Genomic DNA, 25323 nt, shown 5'->3' on the forward strand with positions numbered 1-25323 from the left:
TTGATATATTGTGCTATGGGTATTTTTGATTGATTTCAACATTCAATGTAGGCTCGGATAACTTGACTGTCACGGATACTCTCGACACTGGAATTAGCGGAATTGGGTTTACTGTTCATGGATACACTGCCACCGCTATCAATAGACAAATTCCTGCCTTTTTTCAGCATAGAAGTGGTTGTCCCGTTTCGATTCAGTTTCTTGAGCAAGCTAGTTCGTTTTTTGGGTTCACTTATGGGTTCTAATTCAAGTTTCTCCGAGCTTGGAAGACAATTGGGAAGGTCGACGACGTCTGTTGATTGACACATGGCCGTGCTATGTCGAACTTGAGATGGTACCTTTTCAGTGTGCGATTCATCCAATTTTGGAGAATTTCGGGGAGGACTTTCTTCGTTCCATTCATTCTTGAGCTCGTTTAAGGGCACAAATCCCACTTTATTTGACACGTGTTGATCTTCGTGGCTCTCCTCAATCTCTTTGGAACGCTCTTCCATCCTCTTTTGAAGTTCTTTTCGGCGTTTCTCTTGGATGCGAGTTTCCAAATCGATATCGGCTTCCACTCGTGGAGCAAGGTCACCGTAATTGGCAATCACACTCTTTACCAGCCATTTGAAGCCCACGCGAAGACCTTGATTTTTGGTAGCCACTGCTGGTTCTACCCTCGTTGGACAACGGGCTTCATTCACCACTTGCTCTACATTTAAGGCCTCAACAATGTCAATTTCGTCCTGAGCGTCGTCCAAATCAGACTTGTTGCACAGAAAGAGGACAGGCTTGCCGCGCACCTTATCGTGTCTCAAGATGTCTCTAAATATCTCCCGACCCTCGTCATTCCTCCCCTTGTCAGCTGAATCGACGACGAAAATGAGCCCATGGACCTCATGGAAATATTTGGGCCAGATTCCGCGGAATCTTTTGCTCCCACCCAAGTCAAATATGGTGACACGATAGCCTTTATACTTTGTTTTCACGCTCGAAAATCCCACGGTGGGGGCTACGGATGACAGATCCGTGTCCCCCACCATAGACTTGGCCGTGCAACTCTTTCCGGCATTGTCCAGGCCTAACATTAGCAAGGAGATCTCCTTGTCACCCACACCAATACGATTCCCCAAGCAACAAGGCCACGGCGAGTAGCCGCAGCACAGCTTCTTCCAAACAGTCATTGTCGTTTATAGTCTTTTTATCACAGGTCTTTTTCCCATTCGCACAAGCACTAGCTTAAATAGGTCTGTACTACTACAAAAACACGAGGCTCGTTGTTCCATTGTTCAGCCAATGAACTTGGTATGTGTGCCCTTCACCACGATCTTGTTCGTGTCCTTGGTCTTGATTTCACATTCCAAAAACGCGAGCGTTTTCCCGATCTTGGAAGCACGTCCCTCAATCAGCAGTTCCTCGCCGACTTTGGCAGCGTTGAGATAACTGGAATATGGTTAAGATATTCATGATTAGATGTATCCATTCCATTCCATTCGAAATTGAAAATTCACACAGAAAGAGCTTTTCATAATCTCTCTACTTCCTTATGCACGTTAGCAAACGGAAAGGAAACTGAAAGCGACTACCAAAAGGTGCATCGATCAATCAGACGGGAAAGAAGCAGTCTGACAACTTTTAAATTGAATCCTGCCTAATTCCAATGAAATTTTACTCGCAACTATGGTTAGGGTTAGGCTTCTCAAGCCTCATTGCACACACTCCCATACCTCAAACAGATATTCAATTTCATATATTTTAACTTCATGTCGCACCATTTAAACAGCATACGTTGTGCTGAGATTATGTGATTCAAGAAAGATGGTGTATTAGTAAAAAAAAACGATGCCCAACCCTTTGCTTCTGCAATTCTGTGATGGAGTGGATTGCTATTACAAGAATCAACCGCATACAGGGAGCGATCCAACATTAGTTAGACAGGAGACAAACTTTCCTACTTTTCTGATGAGTGAGCTTCCGATCAATTTATGGGTTCCGAAGAAAGGAGACAACCCTTTCCCATGTCGAAATTCACTTTAAAATGGGTTGGCATCTATCTAGATGATAATCCATATTTTGTGACAAAACCATTGACTGATGCAATTGTTTCGTAACCAGTATTACTCATATCTATACTATTTTTTACGATCGGTAAATTGAGGAGCAGATCCAAATCCTTACTTGATGTTTAAGTCAACAGATACGCCCAGTTTTCCCAGACTCTCTTCTTCGTGATCCACAATGGCCATGGACGATACAATATCCACAAGGGTGGCGCTCATTCCTCCATGAAGGGTTCCGTAGGGATTCGTGTGTTCCTGAGGCACTTTGTACCCGAGCACTACATAGTTTGGTTCTCCCTTGATTAGGCGACACTAAAACAGGGAAAAACCAACAATAAATCTGAGGGAAAACCAAAGGAGAAAGTAGAGAGGGAACTTTTGACCGGGTCTGTGTTTGTACCTGCGTACAACGATCTCCAATCGCATATCCCATTGCGTGACAAAATGAACCCCTGTATCGTCTACAATTTATTCTTCCCCCCTTTAACACAGGACAAGAAGTTTTGGGAATCCAGGTCAGATTGAATGGAACGGGACTGCTTGATGGGACATTTCTCTTTCCAATAATGTCTTACAAATAATGTGCAAATCATTAAATCTATGAGTAATCAAAGCAAACTTTTCTTTAGGCAAGATAAATTTGACAAGGTAAACAAGAAAAGTGACGTTTGAAAGATTATTTGTGCTTATTCATCCCAGTAAAATGTTGGGTCTCAAAAATTCTAATAATCGTGGGGGAAAACAAAGCCTAATACTCACATGTTTCAAAATGGGTGCATTAAAGTTGGTGCCTTGACTCATGTATTGAAGCACTTTTTTTAGATTAGCCACAGCAAGTTGGGACTTATTGACTGAAGACGACGATGCCATGGTTCGGGGGAGGGCTCCTTGGTACACGGTCGAAGGCAGAGGGCACACCAAAGTAGGGCCGGTGTATTGATTCTACTTCCTTGGTTCTACGGGGGTCTACCGGGGTCTACCTCCACTTGTAAGTAGTACCTGGAAAGTTGGGACTCATGAACGATGACAGTAAACTTGGAAGATGGAATCCGACAGGTATGGCATTACACATGGTGGGCTAATACACGAGAAGAACAGGCTTTCTCTTTAATGTTTTACCGATCCTCGGGACCGGTCAATTGGAAATAATCTATAACTGGAATGGAAAGAATGATGTTTTACAACCAAATGCCCTCTTCGAACGAAAAGAAGATGATTAAGGATAAAGTTGAGAGTGGTAGCTGTTTTGCATATATTATTGCTCTTCAAGTTGTAAGCCAGAGCCAAGGAAGACCCTGAGATGACGAACAAAACACTGAAGCACTAGAGAGGTCGGCGAGAGAAATCGGGGTCAATATCACGTAATTTCTCTTGAAGGATGTCTTTGGTTAGGATCCAGATTTTGGAACGCGCCAAATCCGATCGAGGTAACGCCCCTGGCTCGCAGGGGAAGCAATTATTGATGTAGGTTCCCCCGGAGTGGGCCATGTCTGGAGCAAATCCGGCAAAAACCACCGAACTTGCCGCTTGTTCCAACGATTTGGCAAAGGGACTGACGAGTAGAAACAGCAAACGGAACATGAAGGAATTCCTCATCAAATTCGTGAATACCATGTTGCCTGGATGGACGGGAAAACTCTGGATTCCCCATGGATATCTCCATTGCCTATCAGCTTCGATGGCAAAGGCCATGCCAAGAACCTTGGAGTTGTTGTAAGCGTCAATTGGAATGAATTTGGCTTCCGATGTGCCCAAAAGGCCGGATTTCGTAAGGCCATCTGACTGCAAAGGTGCAAATCTATGGGATTCCGCACTTAACCAAACTATCCGAGGATTACTAGTCTGTGCCATTCTATCTTTCAAGAGGTGTGCCAAGTAGACTTGGGCGAAATAGTTCACTTGGATCATCTTCTCCATTTGATCCTCCATGGTCAACTCGAATTTCCAATCCAAAATGCCAGCATTTAGAATCAGGACATGGATCTTTTCGAAGCAAGCACATATTTTCTGGGCACACTCTTTCACCGATCGCAAGGACTGAAGGTCCATCTGGAATGGATGCAATGAGGCAGAAGGTCGCACTTGGGCAATCTTTTCCACAGCTTTTTTAGCCTTGGCCATGGACCGACAAGCTAGAACCACATTCGCACCCCTGAAAGCCAAGGTCCGGGCGGTTTCAAATCCAATCCCAGAGTTGGCGCCCGTGATGACGGTCACTATGGCAGACAAGTCCAAGACATGAACAATTTCCATGGCCCGGGTACTGGCATCGTACTTCTGACGGAATTCAGCAGTCTCATCCGAGTCCTCTTGGGCAAAGGCCAATCGAGGATCAGTGAAAGATGTCTTCTGGCCCTCGTGGTCCACGTACATCACTTTGCCATCGTTCATGATCTGTCGCTCCCATCCAAAGGGCAGCGACTTCGATACTGATTTCGTCCTGCCCGTTCGGGGATGGTTCCAATGGGTGGATTGGTTGGCGTGATTGATAAAAAATACTTTCCCATCGACAGTGGCCTTCTCCTCCCATTGGGGAGGGAGTTCATCTTCCGAGTCGGTCTCCGGCTGAAATGTCGACATCCTCTCAAGTTTGTCCAAAGACTTCTCTGATGGGAGTGCGCACAGTGCGCACAGTGAGCATCTAGGATTGCTGAGCGGGTTTGGCGATCAATTGTTCTTCCTTGTCCGCCTCTCTCTGGAGTCGATTCACCCGGGTCAAGGCCTCGGCTTGTTTGAGTTCTTGCAGCCGCAAAGCCCGTGCTTTCATGCCTTGGGATCGCTCGCTCATGGCCTTCATCTCACGTTGAAGATCAAGGAGCTTGCCGTGATAGCTCTGGGTGCGGCTGATCATCTCGCTTAGGGGAAAATCCTCTAGCCCTTTCTCGAACTTGTCTTTCTCGGCTTCAACCCGGTCGACTAGTTCCACTTGTTGATCGTTCAAGTCCTGGATCTTTTGTTGAAATTGTCCGGATCGAGGCTTAAACCTGGACAACAACCCTTGGGAGGCGAGAGCACATGCGGCGTTGAGCGTGTCGGCCGTCAAATCCGGGGACGGATTGGAGCTCACCTCCGGATCTTGACTCATGTCTTATGGCTGGAAAGCGACGAGTTGGGTCGAACTAGGGAAGGTCTCAAGGTAAACAAAATTGGGTTGGTAGACATATACCATTGAGAAGGCCACTTTGAGGCGATCCATGTGCTATGTACGTAGTACATACGCTCTGGCCAGCAGACTTTCAGAGTCTGTATTGGTACTTTAGTTTCGTGACGATGTAAGTATACAATTGCGTGAAGGGAGTCATGTTAACATCATGTTGGAGCTTCGACAGGCTTCTTCAGCAAACATGATTATCATTCATTGGAAGACGGTTTCCATGTTTTAAAGTACCAAAAATGGACTCTGAACGTCCATTGGAGTTCCTGCAGATAAAGGATAGATCCCGCAATGTATAGATCTGGTAGTAAGAAACCTCGTATACCATGTAGTTTGGTTCCCTGAAGCCCCAATTGGTCCATACAATGTCGTTGGTACATGTAATAAAACATAGGGCCATTTTAGACTTGCTTGGCCCTCTAGGTCATAGTGACGAATTTCCAATAACGAAATCACAAGCCATTCAATTATTTTCCGAACCATGAACTGTAATCTCATTCCATCTTTGAGTGTTAGACTTGTAATGTTTCTCCCTACCCCATACAAAGACAGATAATACTTGTAACTCGTTCCACTTTTTTTAAAACCGCAAATCCCCTTAAATTTTTCCCTTTGCTTGTAACAACAAGAGCAAGCAAAGCACAACCAAACGCAAAGAAAAAGAAATGTGCAGACGTCGAGATCACGTTGTAATGTGGTCAAACCAGGGTGAGCTAGGGCATACTCCATGCATGGCTAGGGCTAGGGAGTTGTCCAAACAAAGCTGATAGCTGCATGTACTGCAGTTACGGGTCAAACAAAACGCTTGAAGGCAAAACGGTACTTACTTAGCCATTACTTAGCTCTCATTTTCTGCTGTATTGAAGCCTTCTCTCCAAGACCACTTAAACCTGATATTAATGGAAAGCTTCACATAAGCATTAATAACTTCCAAGTAATTTGCTAACAATTTGTTCAGGTTGACCAGATTGAGGGGAAGATCCTTTGTTTTCGGAAGGTTTAGGAAAGCAAGTTCCAAATTAGCTACCTTTTTGGGCCCGTTGTGTTTTGCTTAATGTCCAGAGGTTTTTAAATGGCTATCTAGCTTCTTGTATAAACTCTAGAAATACACCACTCAATGCTTGTTTTCCGCATATTTTATCAACAATTTTTCCCAACTATTTTTCCATTTTTATCCAGCTTTTTTTAGCCGCTATTTTGCCAAATTTATTCGACTAGTTTTTACGGCTCTAATCACAATGCTTTGAGGAGTCAGAATTGGGACCCTGGATGGGGTAATGGTTACTGAAAGTTTGAAACACTGTCACAAAAGTCATGGTGGAAAACCAGTATGAGACATTGTTAAGCCGGGAAAGCTTCCATGTTAGAATCGTGAAAATGTGGAGGCTTTGGAAATTCGATGCATCATGCTCAAGCCAAAGAAGGATTTTTCCTACTTGACAATTGCACTGAATCAGGTTTTCAGTCCAAGGGAATTTGATTGAGAAGATAGATGTAAAAAATAAAGTAGCAACAAAATTCAGAGTAGTTAAGAGCGAACGCAATTTTCAACCTTTTCATTGTTCATAATATGCAAGATCGAAAGAGCAAAAAATGACAGTTTCTGTTGAACCTTTAGTTTCCTCAGCTGTCACGAGATAAACAAAACATTTAAGGCCATTCTGGCAGCTGAAAAAGGAAAGATTAACGAGTAATTCTTTTAGCTTTGGAGTCGTTACAATTACACCCTTTAGAATGTAATGGCATTGCAGTTCCTTTTTCGAAAAAAGAGGAACGAATTGCCGAAATTTCGTTACTAATGCCCTGTACATTGGTAACGACTGAGACATTAGAATGGTTGATATTAATAGAGATCCAAAAATATCAAATCTTAGAGGCTAAATATTCAAATTCTTTTTTATTCCTAACAAGACGAAATATTTAAGGAACTGATCTTTATATTGAGCCAAAACGGTTTTATGAACCAATAAGCCTATCTAATCTGCTAAAAAATAATAGAAATATCATATTTATTTACGAAACGATGCCTTCCTGAAGCAGAAGCGCAAATTTTGTGGAACAGGGGGAATATCAACCGCATTATTTTTCTGCACTTTCATTTTGGTACACAACACCAACAACACATACCTTACTGTATGACCAAATCTCAAATATGCTATTGCAAGCTAAAAATAAGCTATTATCCCGACTTCTTAGAATACATTTGCCTTCCAAGGGTCTAAATTTCAAACTCTATGAACCATTGGACTCTTTCATTATTTATCATCTTTCTTATTATTATCTTACATCATTTTATTTTAGAATTATTGAAAACTAAAACCGTTAATTTGTGAATATTTGGTAAAAAACCGCCTGAATATTGAAGATTGCCCCAAAATGGCAAAATGTTTGAAATCGATATCTTATAATTCATTTTTTTGTAGGAGTCTTCACTGATTAGCTTCCATTTAACCTCTGGGATCAGTATGTAACACCACGCTCCTTAGATTCCACATTGCCATGACATTTGTGTTTTAAAAGAATATAATGCTGGAGAAAAGTTAAGAATTTATGCTCGTAGAATTGTTCCAATTTCACTGGATGTTATTGTTAAAATATGATTTTATTGCACTTATCCGTTCATCATTCTTTATCAATACTAAGAAGTTCCAGGTTTCATTCTATAATAACTCATCCTGTATGTCTAAATCTGTAGCACTTTTGTCCGCCATTAAAAACTCGCTATTTTGTGGCGGGTTGAAACCAGTGTTTTATTAGCAAAAAAACTATCGACAGTACTAGGAGTAATTTAACTATAAAAGAACTGTTCAATATGTATATGATCAACAGCCAACCGTTTCCGAGATACACTGAACAAAAAAAGTGGAGTTTTCATTCCCTTTCATTCATCAAAGTTGCTTGCTTGACGTCGGGTCCTTATTTTATAGTCATATCTCCAGCTCTTGTACCTCAAAACGGATATTTTCAGTGCTATTGGTTTCATCAATATGTCATTGTTTTTAAATGAATAAAGAATTCAAGGCTTTGTCCCCATGAAGTGTGGAGTGGTCCTCATTGCGAGCTTGCTGGCCGAATCTCAGTTTCAAGCTGAGAAAGATTATGGGCAGTCTTTGTAGTACGGTTGAAAAACGTTTTGGCACACTCCCTAGCCGCATGAAACTAGAATCTTGTCTGGGAGATCCCAGCCATTTCATTTGGTCCTTCAATAACACATTTCATCCATAAAGCTATTTTTGTCATTGAATGACCAATGCGTTGATGCTTTTGGGAGTCGAGGATGAAATGCACATTGACTGATTGTAAAATACCACGGCTCTCTGATTGATGTAAGCAGATTTGTAACGGATCTAGAGAAGAAAAAATGTACAATTGGAGCAACAATTGTTAAACTTAGTAATCTCTTTCTATTCACATCATTTGTATAAAATTGAAATATAAATTTGCTCAAGTACACGTGGTCTTGCTCGAGAGGTCTTTTTCCTGTCGATGTCATGTTAGTCTGCTTATCCCATAAAACGTTTGAACATATCTTGACAGAATTAGCTCGGAAATCTGAACCGTAGCAATTTGGTGTTAATCTTGTAGTTATTTGCGAAAGAATAAGAGGAAACCGAACAACAATCCCCTTCCAACTGATTGGATATATTTTCAAAAGTCAAGCAAAGATAAGACTGACAGGATATCAATTCTAATTGTCGTGCATAAATGAATTCCCGACAACGTTTCCTGGACCATCAACGGTCCTGGAATCGGGTCGTGACAGCGTTTTGGGCGAGGCCGTACACCTCCGTATCCGTTGGCTAATGCGGGCTCGCTTTTTTTCCCTCCTCTTAAACGACCTACTGGAACATACTACATAGAGTCACTACTAGTTCTACCACTACTGGTGGGTCTGTCGAAACTCGTCCAAACAAGTTCATTCCCGCTTAAGCTCGCCAGGCAGGAGCGAACACGTTGGAGACGGTCCTGTGTCAAGCCCAGGGTGCAGATTTCGGGCGATAGCCTGCTAGACTCTCCGCTCGTTGAAATTAGAGTTGAAACGTTTGAAACTGGCCTTCCCAAGTTAATTATATCACGTCTTTACCAAGTCAACAACTGGCTATCTAACACATTGGTCCCTTTGACCCAGCCTTGGTATCGATCGAAGGTGGGCCACTCCTGGAACTCGACCAACGTTTGGTAATTTTCCTCCACACTCACCGAGTCACACCGCCAATTCGAGCGCACTTTTCTCCGAGGAAAGTACGGATTGTGGACGCAGCTTCTCTGTTCCTCCTTGGCTTGTACCACATCATACGATGTTGTTCTGTATGAAGTATACTACATACGAGATGAAGTGAGTGAGTGGATGGAGTACATGGACTTGAGTAGACCGTCCCTGACGTTGTCCTTGGGGCGCTGTGCGTTGGTTCACGCGACGCAAAGGTCGTCGCCTCCACATGTTCCCGGACTACAAAATCGCGCATGTCGTGAGCGACACTACAGGAAAAAAAGGTTTAGCGAAATGAATGTACGATTAAAAGTTTCTCGGGTAGGAGAGTGCAACTAGGAATAGCTGCCAACAAACGTGCGTAAACACGTAGAAACCATGTCCCACGATCGGGGGGTGTTTCGGAAGCACCAGCCTAAAATCTCCGTGCTAGTGCCCAAAAGAACCGACATGGTGCCTCCCACGCCCAAAAGTGAGGACGAGTGCTTGGAAGTGAAGGCGGAAAATGTGCTTAATCTGTCATGCGACCATTCGGAGTCGCTCTCGCAGCAAGCTCCCAAACTTTCGCTGAAGACCAATTTGACACAGATGCATTCGCGTAACATGATGGGGTCCCGCGCACGTGGCGCAAGTGTGACGCATTTGGCCACGGATATATGGCGAGGCGGGTACGACTTTGACTTCACTATTTATAACGATGATCAATCCAAAGCCAAGAATGTGGTGTACTCCAAGATGCTCAACAAATTGTTTGTAGATGTGAACAAATTGTTCCAGATCCGATATTACATCAAGAGCGGTAGTAACTTGTCGGATTTCCAAGTGCGAGCCATCATGGTGTACAGCGACACGGCGAGTTACGTGGAGCCCGTGCTCCGATGTCCGCATCACCAAGCCCAAGAGTCGCAAGAGACCAAGCACAAGAACTCGCACGTTCTGTGGGCTCAAAGCAGCGATGCCTATTACGACGAAGATGCCACGAGTAAAAGGAATTTTGTCATAGTGCCTTTGGAAGAGCCGCATGCGGGTACTAATTACGCCAGTTACTTCTACAAATTTACGTGCCTTGGGTCTTGCATGGGCGGGATCAATCGACGATCCACCCTGGTGGTGCTCACATTGGAGAAAGATGGCGAAGTTGTTGGGAGACAAAAGTTCTATGTGCGAATTTGCTGCTGTCCACTGAGAGATTGCAAACAAGAAGAGGCCAAGATCCAGCAAAGTTCGTCGGGAGAGCCAGTCAAGAAGCGGAAACGTAAGGCTCCCTCATCGGTGGGCTCGGAATCGTCGAATCATTCCGAACCCTCGGGTCAATCTAGTCCATTAGACTCGGGTGTCGTTTTTTCTAATCATAAAACGGTATCTTCGAGCGATATCTATTACGTACCTGTGTTTGGTCATGATAATTTCAAAACGCTAAACAAATTCGCCGAGTTTCTGGACACTCAGGCTGGAAAAATGAGTAATCCCGAGTATGTTCAACTCCGCGAAAGAATTCTTCAGACTTACAACCACGATAAACTTCGATCTCTCTCCTCCAAGGATGAATTGGCTGTGAAGAGTGTCGATTCAGGCCAAGCCACATTCAACTCGAGCATAGTTAATATTAGCAGTAGAAGTATTAATTCCGATGAATCAAAACGTCCCGATGAAGAGGGGAATCTCTTGATAGATGAGGGACCTTGATACAATGTCGCCTAAGTGTGAAATACACGTCTATTCTTAATTTTGATTGGAGGACACTTCTATTTTTGACAATCTTGAATTTGTAGACATTTCACTTGAAATCCGTCACAAAGACATTGAACACAGGGGGAATGCATCCAGGATTCTTGATCCGCCCTTATATTACCGTCATGGTCCAAGCACACGGCGTTATCACCATTTCCATCCCTCAGAGCTTTTTTGAAGAGTTTGAATTCTCGTCGAATCTTGCTCAATTTCCTTCGGGTGAGCCGTAGTTCCTCTTCTAATCCCTCAATACGGATCTCCATCACATCTTCATTGGAGTCATGACTCGTTCCATTCGCCACAGAATAATCGAGGTGTCTTCTAAATCGCCGATCCTGCTGGGTGCTGAGCAGATCTTCTCGCGTGGCTTCACATTCTGAAGAAGTTCCAAGGAGTTAGCTACAGATAACTTACGTCATCAGCAACAAGTGCATACTCTACTTACCAAACCAAACATTCAGAGACATTTTGGGTACTTCAGAGCAAGGAATGATATCGGCTTTTTCTTTGGGCTTAAGGAAAACATTGGGTGTGACTTTTGCAATATCGTCGCCATTATCACACACAACTCGACCAAGAGTCACTTGGCGAATTTGAGTTAGTTGTTCGGGTGAGAACGTCGATGGGTTTTCATACCAAAACCTGTTGATTAAGTCGATCAAGTTAATGATTTTTGGTCACTTCAATTCATCATCTCAGGAATATCTACACTTACCGATCCCCTTCACGGAGTCGTTTAAACTGTTCCACCAGTATACACCGAACTAATGGACCCACTCGACCATCCTCAACTGAGTCCTCCAGCAAGCCTCCAACCCAAACGTCAATGTTACCAGGATGACCGTAGATTCGCTCCAATTTCCTCCTCACTCCACTATCCTTGATATATTCGGCTAGGTCATCAAAACTCTTGATGGGTCCAAATCCACAATGCTCTCGCCATTCAGCATACGATGGCAATCCATGATCTCGACCTCTTTGAATGTTCAAGGCTCCCAAGTCCAAAGCCACAGCGTGGGCTACTTCGAAAAGTTTCTCAGTTAACTCCGAGTTCATGACCTCATTGGGCATGTTTCGTTTCGCTGAAGAGGCAAAGAGACCTCGAAGAATAGGATCGACCCCGCCTTCCTGAACCAATCGCCAGGGGGAGAAGAAGGCCTTTCCCAGGGGCAAATTGCCTTCGGCGATTGTTTCAAAATCGGGGCCCAGTCGCTTCAAAACCGGATTGACCAAGGTATGCCCGAATCGAAAAGCAGATGCGGCAAAGACGTTGGAAATGCTAGCATCTGTCTGCGGGTTGTACCCGTTGTACTTGCCGATCATTTCCATACCCTCTGATCCGATGATTAGAGGCAACCAATGTGCATACGTGATATGCTGCATTTGAGCACCGACAATCTTTCTGGCCTCGTGATAGAGGTTCTCGCCTGTCCAATGAGGATTGAGTTCTCGCAATTCGGTTACCAACCTGTTATGTTCTCGAAACCAGAGAGTGTGCATTGAAAGGAGAGCGACCTAGGGAAAGCAAAGAGAAGAGAGATATGTCATGGACGTCGCACAAGTTGAAATTATAAACTAAAACGAATACTTACGTGTTCATTAGCTCGTACGTCCCCGGCCAGAAAACATCCTATGTTACTTTCAGTTGGATCGCGTCGACAATCTATGGGAAACCCAAGATTGAAGGGTAAAAGTGGCTTGGCATATCCAAGTTGTGGACCTTCCCGCAACCGTCCATTGTCATTGGTCAGGTTTCTGAGGCTAGTCGAAAGATCCGCTTGACTTCCATATACTTGGGATGCATCAATGAATGAGGTCAGTTGATTGAGTTGCTCACGGGGTTGAATTTTATCAAAGAAAACCGAGGTTGAACCGGATCCACACGCTGCACTTGACCGAGTGAACTCCATACAACTATCGGGAGTGATTCTGGGAATGATAAATACATGATTGACGAAATGGCCATAATGTGTAAAAATAGTTTCAATAGAAACCTCAAATCTCCGTCCGGCACTTCAATAGGAAAACAGGGTGGACTGTTTTCACAAATAGCGCCGCAAGTGATTCCATTTTCAAACGTCTCTCTACTAATGGCCTCCATGGAGTGATCAATATCATGATCCAGGAATTGACCCCATTGCATAACCATATGGCTCAAGATGGAATCTTCTGTGATTTTCGAAGTTGTTATCAATTCCGAGGATATCAGGCGGGCACTTGGTTTGGGAAATCCATTGTACAATCGACCTCTGTTCCAGCCGATCGGTGTGCTGAAGCCGTTCTCGTATTGCGCGGGTAGAATTCGACGAAACGAGGTCAAGGATGCGCCTTGCATAGGATCGTTGAAGTTGTTGCAAGTGCCATCAATGGATCGGTATTTGGCGTGAAAGCACATGTCCGTACAATTGGTCTGTCGGGATGCGCGATGAGCCTCGCAGCCCGACATATTGGCAATGACCTCGAGATTGGCTGGCGAGATGAGATCTTCATACTTAAAGGTCGCCAAATTGTCTTGTGAATAATCGGTTCTTTCCTCGTGGATTTTTTTCGCGACCAGCTCAAGGGTTCGTTCGTATATCTCAGCTGCTTGCGCGACCGCTCTTTCGCTTTCGGGGGGATATCGGAATACTTTCAACAGATCGCCAGGCGTGGCAGCCGGGGCAGATCCTCTAGAAAATAGGCGAGTGACCGTGTTGTTGATGGCATTCCGAATAGTTTTGGAGGCCTCGTCCAAGGCAAGTAGAACAAAGTCGTCGCCACGCCCTGGCTGGCCCACCTCATAAGGAATATCACGGATACTGAAGTAAGCTCGAGCTGTGCGCCGCTCTCGCTCATTTTCAGCCACACACTCGTACATTCCCACGTCTTCTTCAGTGACGTTATAAACTATTAAACTTCCATCGGGAGAAAGCCTGTGACGTTTGTCATTTATCATGGAACGGCCATCTTTGACCCATGTGATTTTCGGCTCCGGAGATCCTATGTATAAACGAAAAGGTGGGATCCAAGTTCCAGAGTATTGGTGGCGGCTATTTTACCTTCAGCTTTACAGGGAAGTTGAACGGTGGCTCCCGGAGGGGCACTCATGTCGTGGGGTTGATGGACAATTGCAATGGGCGTTGGAATCACTTGCACAACCAGATCGGCTGAGGCTTCGACCTTACCCAAGCGATTCTCAACCCGACAAACGTACTCGCCCTGATCATACGTTCTAAGATCTTGAATCCTGAGGTGCTGACCTAAACAGTACAGGGTTAGTGGCACACCTCTAAGGAGATGAATGTATTGTTGCAAGATTGCCATTACCTCCATTGGACACACTGATTCGGCCATCGTTGTTGACCAATCGCTTGTTTTTCCACCATGAGAAGTCCGGATATGGATGACCCTCGGCAATGCATGTGAACTCGACAATCGTAGTTTCTTGAACGGTGGCATCTCTTGGTTTGGAAGTGATCCTTGGAATAGCTAGATGATGGAAGTAAAATGATAGTACAAAACATTAAATGTAGGTTAATCGATTCCTTATATGCAGTAACTTACATTCTGGCAATGCTAAATTGACTTTCACCCGGGCCGACGAGCTGGCCAAACCCAAATAATTGGTGGCAGAACATCGATAATGAGCGGCATCGTCCAATTGAGCGTTGGTAATGTACAGGGTTCCATCATCCAAAATCTGTTTCAAACAAAAATATACATGGTAAGGTATCAGAGTATGTTGTTCAATAAGTTGCCAAGTCCAAGTCACCTTGAATCGATCATGAGCATTGGAGAGCCTTCCTCCGTCTTTGTACCACTCAAAAGTGGGTCTGGGGAATCCCTCAGCAGCGCAACTCAGCCGAATCTCTCCGCCTTTCGTGACCTCGGTATATACTGGCCTACAAGATAGACCAGATCATCGTTCATCTAAAACACCAGGAACACGTTTTGTCCATTCCACACTTAATCACAATACCGGTGAGTAATGGACGGTTTAGCTCTCTGTTGGTAATACCGGACTCGAGCCGATCTCGAGGTAATTTCCCCTTGCTCTGATTTGGCCACACACTCGTAAAGCCCAACATCAGCGGGCCTCGCCGCTACAATGACGAGACTCACACCCCGACCTAGGAGCCTGACCCTGGAATCGGTAGCGGGGTCCAAAAGCACGCCATCTTTCTTCCAAACAATCTCTGGCGAAGGTGATCCACTGGCACGGCATCGAAATCGAATGGTCCCCCCAGGAGTCACATCGGAGTCAGTGGGCTCCTCTAAAAATATGGGTTCACCTGCAAACATGGAAATGCGAGATTTGCTTGAGGTTGAGAACTAATTCGGTTTTTTTTTGCTATCAGCCGTCAAGTCCCACTTTCTTGTCTTCTCCATGGTGGAAAGTTATCCTGTCCCAAAGCTCTGCTGATCACGAAAACGAGTACCCATAATTGGATTTGCTTCATGCTTTTCGACAGAGGTGAAGCAAAGGGTGAAATTAAGGACGGTTGCTCAATGGCTAAGTTTTACCCCACATGTCGACAACAAACGTCAAAATCCGGTTCCTTCGATTATTTTTGTGTACAACATTCGACCCTAGAGAGACGATATGAAAAATTGTCTCACCGCACGCGAAATCCGTGGGATCGAGTTTCTCCAAGTTTATGGTGGCAATATCGGAACGTGGATCTCTGCAATTGGCCGTAACTTGTAGATGAGCGTTACTTCTGATGTAGGCCGACAGCCACGAGATTTCACAATCACAAGAAATGGGATTATTATCCACTCTCCTGGAATATTTCATAGGTTTTTTAGCAACCCCTTTGAAAGATAATCATTTGGGAAAACACTCACAATCTCTTCAAGGAATCCAGGCCTTGGAAAATATTCGAAGGCAAATGATGAAGTTTATTACTATGGAGGAATCTAAAAAGAGAATATTAAAGTAAGCGTGGAATGTCCCGAAATAAGCTTGGGCGTGAGCACTTACAGGCGCTGTAACAAACCAAGACCAAAAAACTGGTTTGGCTCCAAGTGCTTGACATAGTTATAATGCAAATATCTGAAGAGAAAAGACGAGACATGGCGTTGGAAAAAGTAAGACTTGTGTTAAACATTAACAACTTACAAATGCTCCAACTTGGGAAGGTTTTGAAAGACTTTTTCATCAATGTATGTGATCTTGTTTTTGTACAAGTACCTATAATTTAATGAACGGTTAATTAAAATAATTCTCGACGGTACTCCAAAAAGATTTAGGCAAAACTTTCTTGAAGGGACCTGGGTGAAAACAGAGGACATCTTCAAGTATGATCGAGAAAATCTAAGCATTTTAGGTCAGAGGCCTTCATCATGGTCAATGTGAAATAAACTGCGTTTTCCACAATTCAAGTCGGCAAATTTGAAGTGGGCTTGAAATATGTTTGAATGTTCAAAGTAAAAACTGATAGTTTCGAATGAAATGAGGTAGTTGAAGCTTAGTTTTGACGAGATTAGGGTAATTCAAATTGAAAGGAATTCAGGTCAACCTAAATTGTTAATTGGTCAGTTAGATTGGTGCCAAATTAAATGAAATCGTTCAAGATATGACATTCAAACCCATCCAACGCTTAAAAACTCTTCATAACCTGGGTGAACATCCATTTAATTTTACGAGAGTTTTTTCCACGACCATATTTGAAGACATCCTGGTCGGTTCAAGTAAAGGTTTACCAAGAGTTAAATACACAGTACACTTACAAGTACTTTAGATTCTCAAGCCCGTCGAAGGCTCCTTTTCTCAGTTTGTGAATGTGATTATTGTTCAGTAGTAGGGTATCCAATTGAACCAGATCCTTGAAGGCTCCCTGTGGAATCCTTTTGATCCGGTTAAACCGCAGATCTCTACAGGAAAAAGAGATTCATCATTAAATCTTGAAGCTTTTAGCCGGGCTTGCAGTTCTGTGACTATTGACAAATAAGGAGAACAATCGTTTGCTAAGTGGTGAAGTCTTTAATTCATAAAAGAGAGTTGATATCTAAAAGTTGTTATTGGTCGTCTGTCAGATGAACTTCGGCCACGGTAACGGGAATGTCGACCCAGAAAACACCGAAACTCTGGACCATGATGGCCATAAACTCTGGATCCTCTAGCTCTTCAAATTCTTCTTTGGCCTCAAATCGAACCCGAACCACGCCCTTATCCAAATTATTCGAGTGGGTCACACCGCATTGGTGAAACTCTCCCGTCGACTCGTCCAATGATTCCAAAATCTTGACAGACTCTCTGAACTCTTCAGGAATCACCCAATGGCCAGATTCTATTTCGGAAAAAAATTGAACATGGATTTATCGTGTACTTGAAACCCACTTTGAAAACCAGCATTACTCACGGGCATGGTCGGGGTTTTTCTGCATGACAACGAATCCCCTGAACAATTCGGTCGCATTCTCATGGCCAATTTCAATCAAGAAGTTATTGTCAGTCGTTTGGATGGCATGGATCTCGTAAGGTTGATCGGACGTTTGGGGATCCTTGGAGTGCTTGGGAACGGTAACTTTGCAATTGGGAGCTCCGTTGGGAAAGCCTTGGATACAGGCGAAAAGATTGAGCACAATCGAGACCAAAAGAGCAGAGTTCATTTTGACAGTTTGACTTTTGACTTGGACAGACGGTTATGAGTGTTGGCGCGAAAAATGAGTGTGGCACTATGGACGTAACCATAGGTAGTACTACTCAATAATTGCGAGCAATCGTGGCACTAGCACGAGCATTAACGAGCACTCTGTTTGAGAACATTGATTTGGTACCCCCTGAGCTGGACTAATCGATCAATTTCAATCAGGTCTCATGATTTGGTTTTAAAACTGGAAGCGTCTTTACTAATTCTGCTATTTTCATCTAGTGTTGTACGGTACAATTTCCCATCGATTCATGTCCTGATAATATTTAACCCTTAAATATCGTTAAACATGACTTACACGACTTGAGCATGGGTTGGGATGGAAGGTGGTTCTTTGATGCCTACCAACATACATCTCACGGTGAGTTCCAGGCAGATACATCCCGTGGGACATGTTGTAACGTTGAGCAAAGAGACACTCTCGAGTTCAGATGTTCCACGCTGTTTAACAATGTCCACTTGAGGGCTAGTTTGAGCCAGTACAATGCCCATAATGAGGCAAATCACAGCCAAAGGGTCTGTCATGATGGCCACTCCTTGTCCAGCAATCCACATGAAAGAGGTGGCTTTCAACAACTGAATTACCATGAGGGTTGTTTCACACTCATTCTCAGTACATTTCGTCAGGAAGGGAAAGAAGGATCACTATGCAAGAGTTCAATGCCTCAATTGAAGTCGGTAGATCTGCTTGATTTGAAATTGGGAAAAACAGTTCCTCACTTGGGAGGCGGGAGCTAATGAACCGCGCCTTGGATCCCGCTTCGAACTCCTTCCCCACTCAAGTTTCTACGTACGACTATGTACACTCAACGATTCGTGATCTCACGTCAAGACACCAATAGCAACTGCAACAACTTCACTCTCGAGAGGCCCAATCACGCCAGGTATCGTGCACACATATTTTATAATCTTGAGGTTGTCCAACGAAAAAGGATTGAAATGGAGATGAGGAAAAACTGACGGGCCCACTCCCCTTGCTCTCTCTCTCTCTCTCTCTTTCACTTGCTCTTGTCTCCCTTTTGGTTCGTTCCCACTGTCTTTTCGCCTTTGAGTGATGATAAACCATGTTCGGAGAAGTATCTTTAAAGAGCGCTTCTAGCGCTTTGTACTAGTAGTAGTGTAGGTTCCTTGAACGGTGTCACTGTTGGGTGCATGACATCTATCTTGTTTCGAGTGCTCCAACTGATGATGATGATCAGGTCTCCTTGAATTCGTAACAAGGAGGAAGGGGGGGGGAAGACGTTGAACATTGTGGTCGTACAATTGGACTAGGAGAAGGGGGAATTCACAACCATATCAACGGGCTCAAATTGGGCAGGACTTGACGACCTATCCTTTAATTGTTCTTATTTTTCTTTCCAAAATTGAGAAAGGTTAGCATAAACTGCTTCTGTATTTGAGGATGGTAGATTTATATGACATACCTTTTTTTCTAGAACAGAATTCAGGAATGCCATCCGCTGACGAATCCTAAGCAAACAAACTATAAATATTACTGCAGAATTGACAATACCCAATTACAGCCCTCTTCAACTCTTGCGTAGATTTGGTATGTTTGTTTAAAATTAGAGCGACTACAAAACATACCATATCTCAAAGATGTTGTGATAACCCGGGCACACAACTGAACAACAGAAGGCGAGCCAAATAAACATTTCCATATTGCATTGTCCAAAGATGAGACGGGGAAAAAGTGTAACCAGTTTCATAATTGAGCTGCCAAAGTTGAACACTGGTGAAGACACTTTTTATGCATATTTATTATCTCATGTCCAAATGATTATCTTGATCCCCTCCCTCTGTGTGATATCATACCATTCTCGGATCCAAACGAGAAGAAAAACACAAATTCAATTATTTCTGAACTGGCACACAAACTTGCTTCACATCGTATTTGTCCGTGCATCTTCGGTGGAACAATGATTTGCTGGACCAAAACGTTCCATGATTTTTTCCTTGCAAAAAAACATTGCACCCGCTGTAAAATAAGCCCACGGAGCAGTCATAACAGTCAGCTTCATTTTCTTTGATCCATCTGGACAAAATTAAGGTTTAAGCCAGAGACAGGGAGACATTTCATAAACAATTTATCCAATGAAGGAAAGAAGGTGGGAAAGAATTTAGGGCATTCATACCTCAAACGTAAATCTCCCTAGCAACGTGATCTTACGTACAGTACCGCAGACCTTGTCGTTGAAATGAAAGGATGAGGAGACGAAGCGACTAATCACGTTATATTGGGATGATTTTCAGGCCTTATTGGAATGGAAACCCATGTGAAATGGAGACTGAGTTGCTATGATAAATTTTTACCCAATCGACACTGAACAGATAAAGTGGACATAAATCTCGAGCGGAGGGTTCTCAAATCCAGTCGGGGAATGCAACATTTGTCATTGAATGGGACAGCACATGTTATCGGTGGAGGGTCATTGTTCACTTAGAGGAGATGCTTAGGTGGGTGGGATATTGGTAGTGGGGATTCCAAGGCGAAACGATTTGATCTGGGTTCTATGTCAATACCATGACCAAAAAGTACTCGATTGTTCTTGAGTTATCGAGTCAGTATCGCACAATGATGCGAAAATTGAGAATAGCTCAGCATAACTGCTATTGGCATACAGGGTTGCCAAAAAGTATTACCATTGGATTGTGTTTCCCATGGTTTTTGATCGAAAAGTCGCATCAGCTCGACCTTAACAGGGTATTATTATTGGGCAACTACTGGACTTGAAATCTTAAAAAAATATCCCTTGCTCCTGATCCAAGAGAGCTATTGTATCACCAAGTCGTTTTGGAAAAAGGAAGAGCGTTTCTGAAAAGGGTTTTTCGATTTCAGAAATAAAGGGATATAATAAAATCATAGGGAATAAAAGTCAGCAACCCTGTAGACGATTTGCTCCCTCGTTTCTTTGAAGTACCCTGTTACTCTGTTTCTTTGGAAGCACCCTGTATATGAATGGCATAGTACTTCGACCCGATGAAATTATGTCTGAGGATGGTGGCTTTAAAAATTGAGGTCAATGGGGTACTGAGTGAATTTTGAACGTAGCTTGAAATCAGTTTGTTAAGGCAGAAATTTAACAACCACTCTTCACAGGGAGAATGTGATGGATGGGTTTTGGGGCGAATTTATGGATGCTGCACTTGGACGTGTTACGTGTACTCGGATCAAGTTACCATCACTTTAAGATAAGATCCCTCAGACAAGAGCGTGAGGGTTGAAGAAATGCAGAAAAAATGAAATGACCGACGCAACCTTCTTATCCAATGGGAATAAAAAAGTGCATCTGGCTCTTTAAAAGGCATAAAACCTTAATTCAAGCGCAATTCAAGCTTAACCTCGCCTTACAGACATTTAATATAATGAAGGTATTTAAGGTAGAAGTTTTAGTACAAAAGTCAACATCTTTGATTAAGGGGTGGCTGGTTTCACATCTTTCCGATAATGCTTTTGGCGAATTAGTAGTTTGCTTGACCGCTCATAGTTTGCCCTTTTTCAAATCTTATTGTCAACCAATCACACCAGTTCATGAAACAATAATTCAAACCTCCTATAGCATGCAATTCGTAGTTTACTTACAAAACTGTGGAGGTTGAGGGAGCCCTGGGGATTTCAACGAATTTCCGAAACATACATCTCACAATGGACAGCTCATAGCACACACATGTCGGTGGGCAGATGTTTGGATTTAAATCCCCTAATATAGACGGCACCCGGTGGTTCAGATTCCGGCGATCGACGGGATTTCTGATCTCTTCGTTCAGGCGAAGAATTTTGGGTCGAATCGGTCGCACACAATCGCTAATGCAGCTCAGACTCAAGAATAAAATGAAGAAGATCAAACCATCTCCAAGGTCTGTCTTCTTAGCCATGGCCAAAGCCTCAATGTTTTCGACTGTTTGGTATGCACAGACAGAAATAAACCACTCCAGCACCTCTTGACAACCATGCCCTTTGTTGATTATTGGCAGACCATTCAGACAAGATGGACACTAATTTTGTCGAGAAAAATCTTGAGGAAAGTGAGTTTGAAGTGGGCTGTCTCAAGAAGGTGGCAAAGACGGGGCATCCAAATTTAACGGCATTCAAGTCATCAAAGGGCGCTTGTTCTCGAGCTCGGAGGGTCTGGAATCTTTGGAATGGTGGTGGGCTCTTCCTTTGGCTTCTCCCCCCTCCTCTTCCTTCCCTCTTCTCGTCTTCAGTTCACCCTTTTGCCCTTTTGGTGGACTCAATCGACTCTTGGACAATGCGGCCACCAAGCAAGACGACGACGACGACGAGGTGAATAACAATAATGAAAAGCATCCGCTTGAAATAGGAGCATCAAAGAATGGTGAACGAATTTAGATACGGATCTTATTATCACACTTGGGCTATGTCTTATTTGGCTCTGAGATTGAAAGAGAGCTTGAGAGCTTGTTGGCAAATTCGATTTTGCATGCTGGTATGCTGAGCCTTTTTCGGATGTGTGCACGTGGACGAAGAAGGATGGGAGTCATATCGCAAGAGGTCGACTGAACGACCTTGAAAATACATTTTTTGTTATCTTATGCAACAGTTCTTCATCTATGAAAGGTTGCTAAATATGTTTGCAAAGGTGCAAATGTTATGATGTGGTTGTTTTTTATATATTCAACTTCAAGTAGAATTCGCCCACACAAGGCCACAATGCTTTTTCAGTCTTAAAGCAAGGATATTGTGTGTCTTTTTTCATATTATTGCAATTATTTTTCGTCCTATAATTACCTTCGTTTCTTGTCCCTTGTACTATTTGTACTATATTTCTTGTACCTGTTAACGAACATTGAGACTTGCCTTATTTTGAGCATGAAGCATATATATTTAAATTCAATGAAGCAACGCCTTTTCCTTTTGTGTTGCGTGATCATGAATGCTTAGTTTAAGTTAACGATTGAACAAACCGAGCAATCCCCGCCACTTGGATCAACCACTAATAATAATCTGCAGATCAATCCTTACTTTCCTCTAGTATCATACCGTAGCCTAAATGTCGACCAAATTACAATATGTCTTTTTCCAAGGATCCCTCGAATATATTTGGTCAGGCTATAGACGAGATGCACTAGCGTTGTTTTCCTACATGCCAGTAGCCCTCGAGTTCTCCCCGCCAAATTGAAACTCAATTGAACCATTGGGTCAAAAGCCATCTCCTAAAAAACTATTCTTTCAAAACTGCAGATTTGCTCGGCTTTTCAGACTTTCTTTTGGATAAGGCCTGTAGATACAGACCCCTAAAAAGCAGAAATCCGGAGCAGGAAGTTCGGTTGGCAAATGTTAGTAATTGTCCTTAAAAAGCATACTTTCTCATTTATGGCCATTCACATTTTTTTTGTTTTCCTTGCCGGTCGAATGTGAAGGAAAATAAGAGTCGAACGTAGAGTATTTTTTTGTTCGACTATAATACCTAAACTGTCAAATAAATACGTACTTGATAGGAAGACTTAAATCGGAATCTAATCCGCTAATCCATGTGTTACTCAGCTTCAACTCATTTAAACAGTTTAGTACTAAAATGAGACATCGACTGGATCAGTTCTGACTTATTCTTTTACGATTCGTGCTTATCTGACAACTGTCAGTAACGGAAATCATGAACTAGTAGGTTCAAAAACGCGATTTCATGATACAACTCATCAATCAAAACATAGCTAGTGGATGGGAAAGTTGAGTACCCAATCACTCTATAATGTTTGGGGCCATTCCTTTTTTGATGAAGTCATGCGCTTTCTTCAAATGAATCCGAAGTTGATCCAAATGTCCGTACTTGATCCGACAAATATGGCATTTGAATACTTGTGGCTTAAGCGACGTTTGACTTTGGCCTTGATGGAACTTTCGAAAATGCTTGCGAGCGTTCCCGAGTATGGAGAAAGTAGAGTCACATAACGCACAGTACCCGCGTCCATCCGGCAAAGTTGTGATTACGCGATCCCTGTCCAGATCTAATGAGAAACGAAAAAAATATGCACCAATACATTGTTTCCCTTCTATTGCGAAAAAAGTAGATGTTTCACCTTCAGTCAGGTTGGGATCTCTTAAGCTATCAAACGCATCCAATGAGCTTTCCCCATCCGTGTCATCTAACTGATCCACATTCTCACGCATGCTGTTATCACCGTCTTCCGTACCCAAGAAATCCGATACATCAACCGGAGCCGCCAAATTTTCGCCCTCCGCCTTTATTATCGGTGCCACGGGTTCACTAGAGCTGTAATTGCTCTTTCGATGCCTTTTTCTCGAGGGACCTGTATGGCCCTCATCCTTATTTTGGCCTCGTTGGATGAGGCCCTTGATTTGAAAGTCTTTAGCCACAGCCAAGAAGGAATCCAAGCTATCCTGATGGACGTTGACCTCGCCTTGATAGACGAAATCCAAGATGGAGGACAGTTCCGAGTATCGCACGCCTCGTAGGTAAATGAGTAGGTGGGCGGTGGGTGAGGAGAAGGTCAGCTGTTCCTTGAGCATGTCCTTGAATACGGTTGAGCAAGCTGACAAGATCACCTTATGGGCCTGGAGGGTTCGCCCGTGACTTTCATCACAAGAGAGACTCACGTCGAAGAAGTCGCCCTCCTGACGAAGTTCTTGAAAAGCACCGCTGACACTTGATTCGTAGTCATTCCATTTCAATCGGAAGTTTTCGGAAGTTCCCATGACATCGGGCTTGTATCCGCAGAACGGGGATTGGCTGGAGAAGTTGACAAAATGAACGGCAAGTCTTTGATGATGGACCGATTTCTGATTGATTGTTGAATGTTTTGGTTCTTCTTTCCACTGATGGTTGTTGTGCTCAGGGTGACGGCGTATATGGTGGCGACAGCTCGGGCAAACTTTCTGGCAGTTCGAGTCGGGTTGAAAGTGATTTGTCCTGGACTTCAACACGAACTTCTAGAAATATGGACTTTGAACGAGCTTCCCTCAAATCGGCCTGCTTTTGGTCATAGCGACTCTGAGCCACTTTTCGAATTAAAGCAATAAAATTCAGAATGTACATAGATCTCTTCATTTACATGCAGATCATTTTTATATGATTTACTTGTAAGGTGGTTTGTTTCAGAGTTATGTCGCCAAGGGCTTATGTAACTGACCAAGAGTAGGCCGAAACTTTGAATTTTAAGAAGTGTTTACTGTAAAACTTTGGACATATCTCCTGAGTTCTCTCAGCATAATTTTGGGCACAAACTTGGCTATGCTAATCTGTTTAACAAGATCTTGTGGTCGTTTGAAGTGCTTATTTGGAATAAAGTGAACGGTTAAGGAAGTAAAAAAATTGTGCTTCGGTTCGCAGTCCACTTCTCTAGAAGTCCAGGACTTCAACTATACGGTTGATTTTCGGGCTGTTACATAAAGATAAGTATATGGAACTGATATGTTTCGAACTTAATCAGTTATGTCAAACAGATTAAAAGATTGGTCATTTCACTCTATGAAATGAAGGACTGGAATGATAAGTTCGCGACATCGCGAATAAGCCCAAATAAACGGCAAAGGTTTTTTGTTCGCAATTTTTTGAAGGGGTATCATTGATA

At 43.2% G+C, this 25323-nt stretch overlaps 8 protein-coding genes across 9 annotated transcripts; 1 reads left to right on the top strand and 7 right to left on the bottom strand.

The window, feature by feature from the left end:
• Positions 1 to 6: 6 nt before the first annotated feature.
• Positions 7 to 1166, bottom strand: LOC131884657 (ADP-ribosylation factor-like protein 13B). Its single transcript, XM_059232497.1, has one exon. The coding sequence runs from the start codon at positions 1164 to 1166 to the stop codon at positions 36 to 38; it is 1131 nt and encodes a 376-aa protein (XP_059088480.1). The 3' UTR covers positions 7 to 35.
• On the bottom strand, positions 1166 to 3057 carry LOC131884653 (acyl-coenzyme A thioesterase 13-like). The gene is made up of 3 exons (XM_059232494.1): positions 2802 to 3057; positions 2161 to 2354; positions 1166 to 1425 (listed from the first exon to the last, which is right to left on the bottom strand). Exons 1-3 carry the CDS (start codon positions 2910 to 2912, stop codon positions 1272 to 1274), a joined length of 459 nt encoding a protein of 152 aa, XP_059088477.1. The 5' UTR covers positions 2913 to 3057; the 3' UTR covers positions 1166 to 1271.
• Positions 3042 to 4622, bottom strand: LOC131884648 (WW domain-containing oxidoreductase-like). The gene has a single exon (XM_059232488.1). The coding sequence runs from the start codon at positions 4620 to 4622 to the stop codon at positions 3366 to 3368; it is 1257 nt and encodes a 418-aa protein (XP_059088471.1). The 3' UTR covers positions 3042 to 3365.
• A 61-nt stretch (positions 4623 to 4683) lies between these two features.
• LOC131884655 (biogenesis of lysosome-related organelles complex 1 subunit 6-like) lies at positions 4684 to 5342 on the bottom strand. Its single transcript, XM_059232495.1, has one exon. The coding sequence runs from the start codon at positions 5125 to 5127 to the stop codon at positions 4684 to 4686; it is 444 nt and encodes a 147-aa protein (XP_059088478.1). The 5' UTR covers positions 5128 to 5342.
• A 3883-nt stretch (positions 5343 to 9225) lies between these two features.
• Positions 9226 to 11138, top strand: LOC131884647 (cellular tumor antigen p53-like). Its single transcript, XM_059232486.1, has one exon. The coding sequence runs from the start codon at positions 9785 to 9787 to the stop codon at positions 11090 to 11092; it is 1308 nt and encodes a 435-aa protein (XP_059088469.1). The 5' UTR covers positions 9226 to 9784; the 3' UTR covers positions 11093 to 11138.
• LOC131884641 (peroxidasin-like) lies at positions 11126 to 18893 on the bottom strand. Of its 2 annotated transcripts, XM_059232478.1 has the most exons (16): positions 18071 to 18893; positions 16850 to 16993; positions 16239 to 16310; positions 16101 to 16172; positions 15965 to 16036; positions 15737 to 15900; positions 15096 to 15408; positions 14889 to 15018; positions 14681 to 14816; positions 14444 to 14605; positions 14176 to 14376; positions 13132 to 14116; positions 12730 to 13066; positions 11853 to 12652; positions 11583 to 11779; positions 11126 to 11513 (listed from the first exon to the last, which is right to left on the bottom strand). In XM_059232478.1, exons 1-16 carry the CDS (start codon positions 18358 to 18360, stop codon positions 11152 to 11154), a joined length of 4437 nt encoding a protein of 1478 aa, XP_059088461.1. In that variant the 5' UTR covers positions 18361 to 18893; the 3' UTR covers positions 11126 to 11151. The 2 variants fall into 2 exon arrangements, with proteins under 2 accessions (XP_059088461.1, XP_059088463.1); XM_059232480.1 differs by lacking the exons at positions 15737 to 15900; positions 15965 to 16036; positions 16101 to 16172; ... (1 more) ...; positions 16850 to 16993; positions 18071 to 18893 and adding an exon at positions 15489 to 15646.
• LOC131884652 (uncharacterized) lies at positions 17083 to 17816 on the bottom strand. The gene is made up of 2 exons (XM_059232493.1): positions 17482 to 17816; positions 17083 to 17409 (listed from the first exon to the last, which is right to left on the bottom strand). Exons 1-2 carry the CDS (start codon positions 17729 to 17731, stop codon positions 17138 to 17140), a joined length of 522 nt encoding a protein of 173 aa, XP_059088476.1. The 5' UTR covers positions 17732 to 17816; the 3' UTR covers positions 17083 to 17137.
• Positions 18894 to 23396: 4503 nt separating the features above from the next.
• Positions 23397 to 24571, bottom strand: LOC131884650 (longitudinals lacking protein, isoforms H/M/V-like). Its single transcript, XM_059232491.1, has 2 exons — positions 23812 to 24571; positions 23397 to 23739 (listed from the first exon to the last, which is right to left on the bottom strand). Exons 1-2 carry the CDS (start codon positions 24446 to 24448, stop codon positions 23474 to 23476), a joined length of 903 nt encoding a protein of 300 aa, XP_059088474.1. The 5' UTR covers positions 24449 to 24571; the 3' UTR covers positions 23397 to 23473.
• Between the last annotated feature and the right edge of the window lie 752 nt (positions 24572 to 25323).

The sequence above is a fragment of the Tigriopus californicus genome, chromosome 8 (genome assembly GCF_007210705.1).
Source record: "Tigriopus californicus strain San Diego chromosome 8, Tcal_SD_v2.1, whole genome shotgun sequence".
In the NCBI taxonomy this organism is placed as follows: Eukaryota; Metazoa; Arthropoda; class Copepoda; order Harpacticoida; family Harpacticidae; genus Tigriopus; species Tigriopus californicus.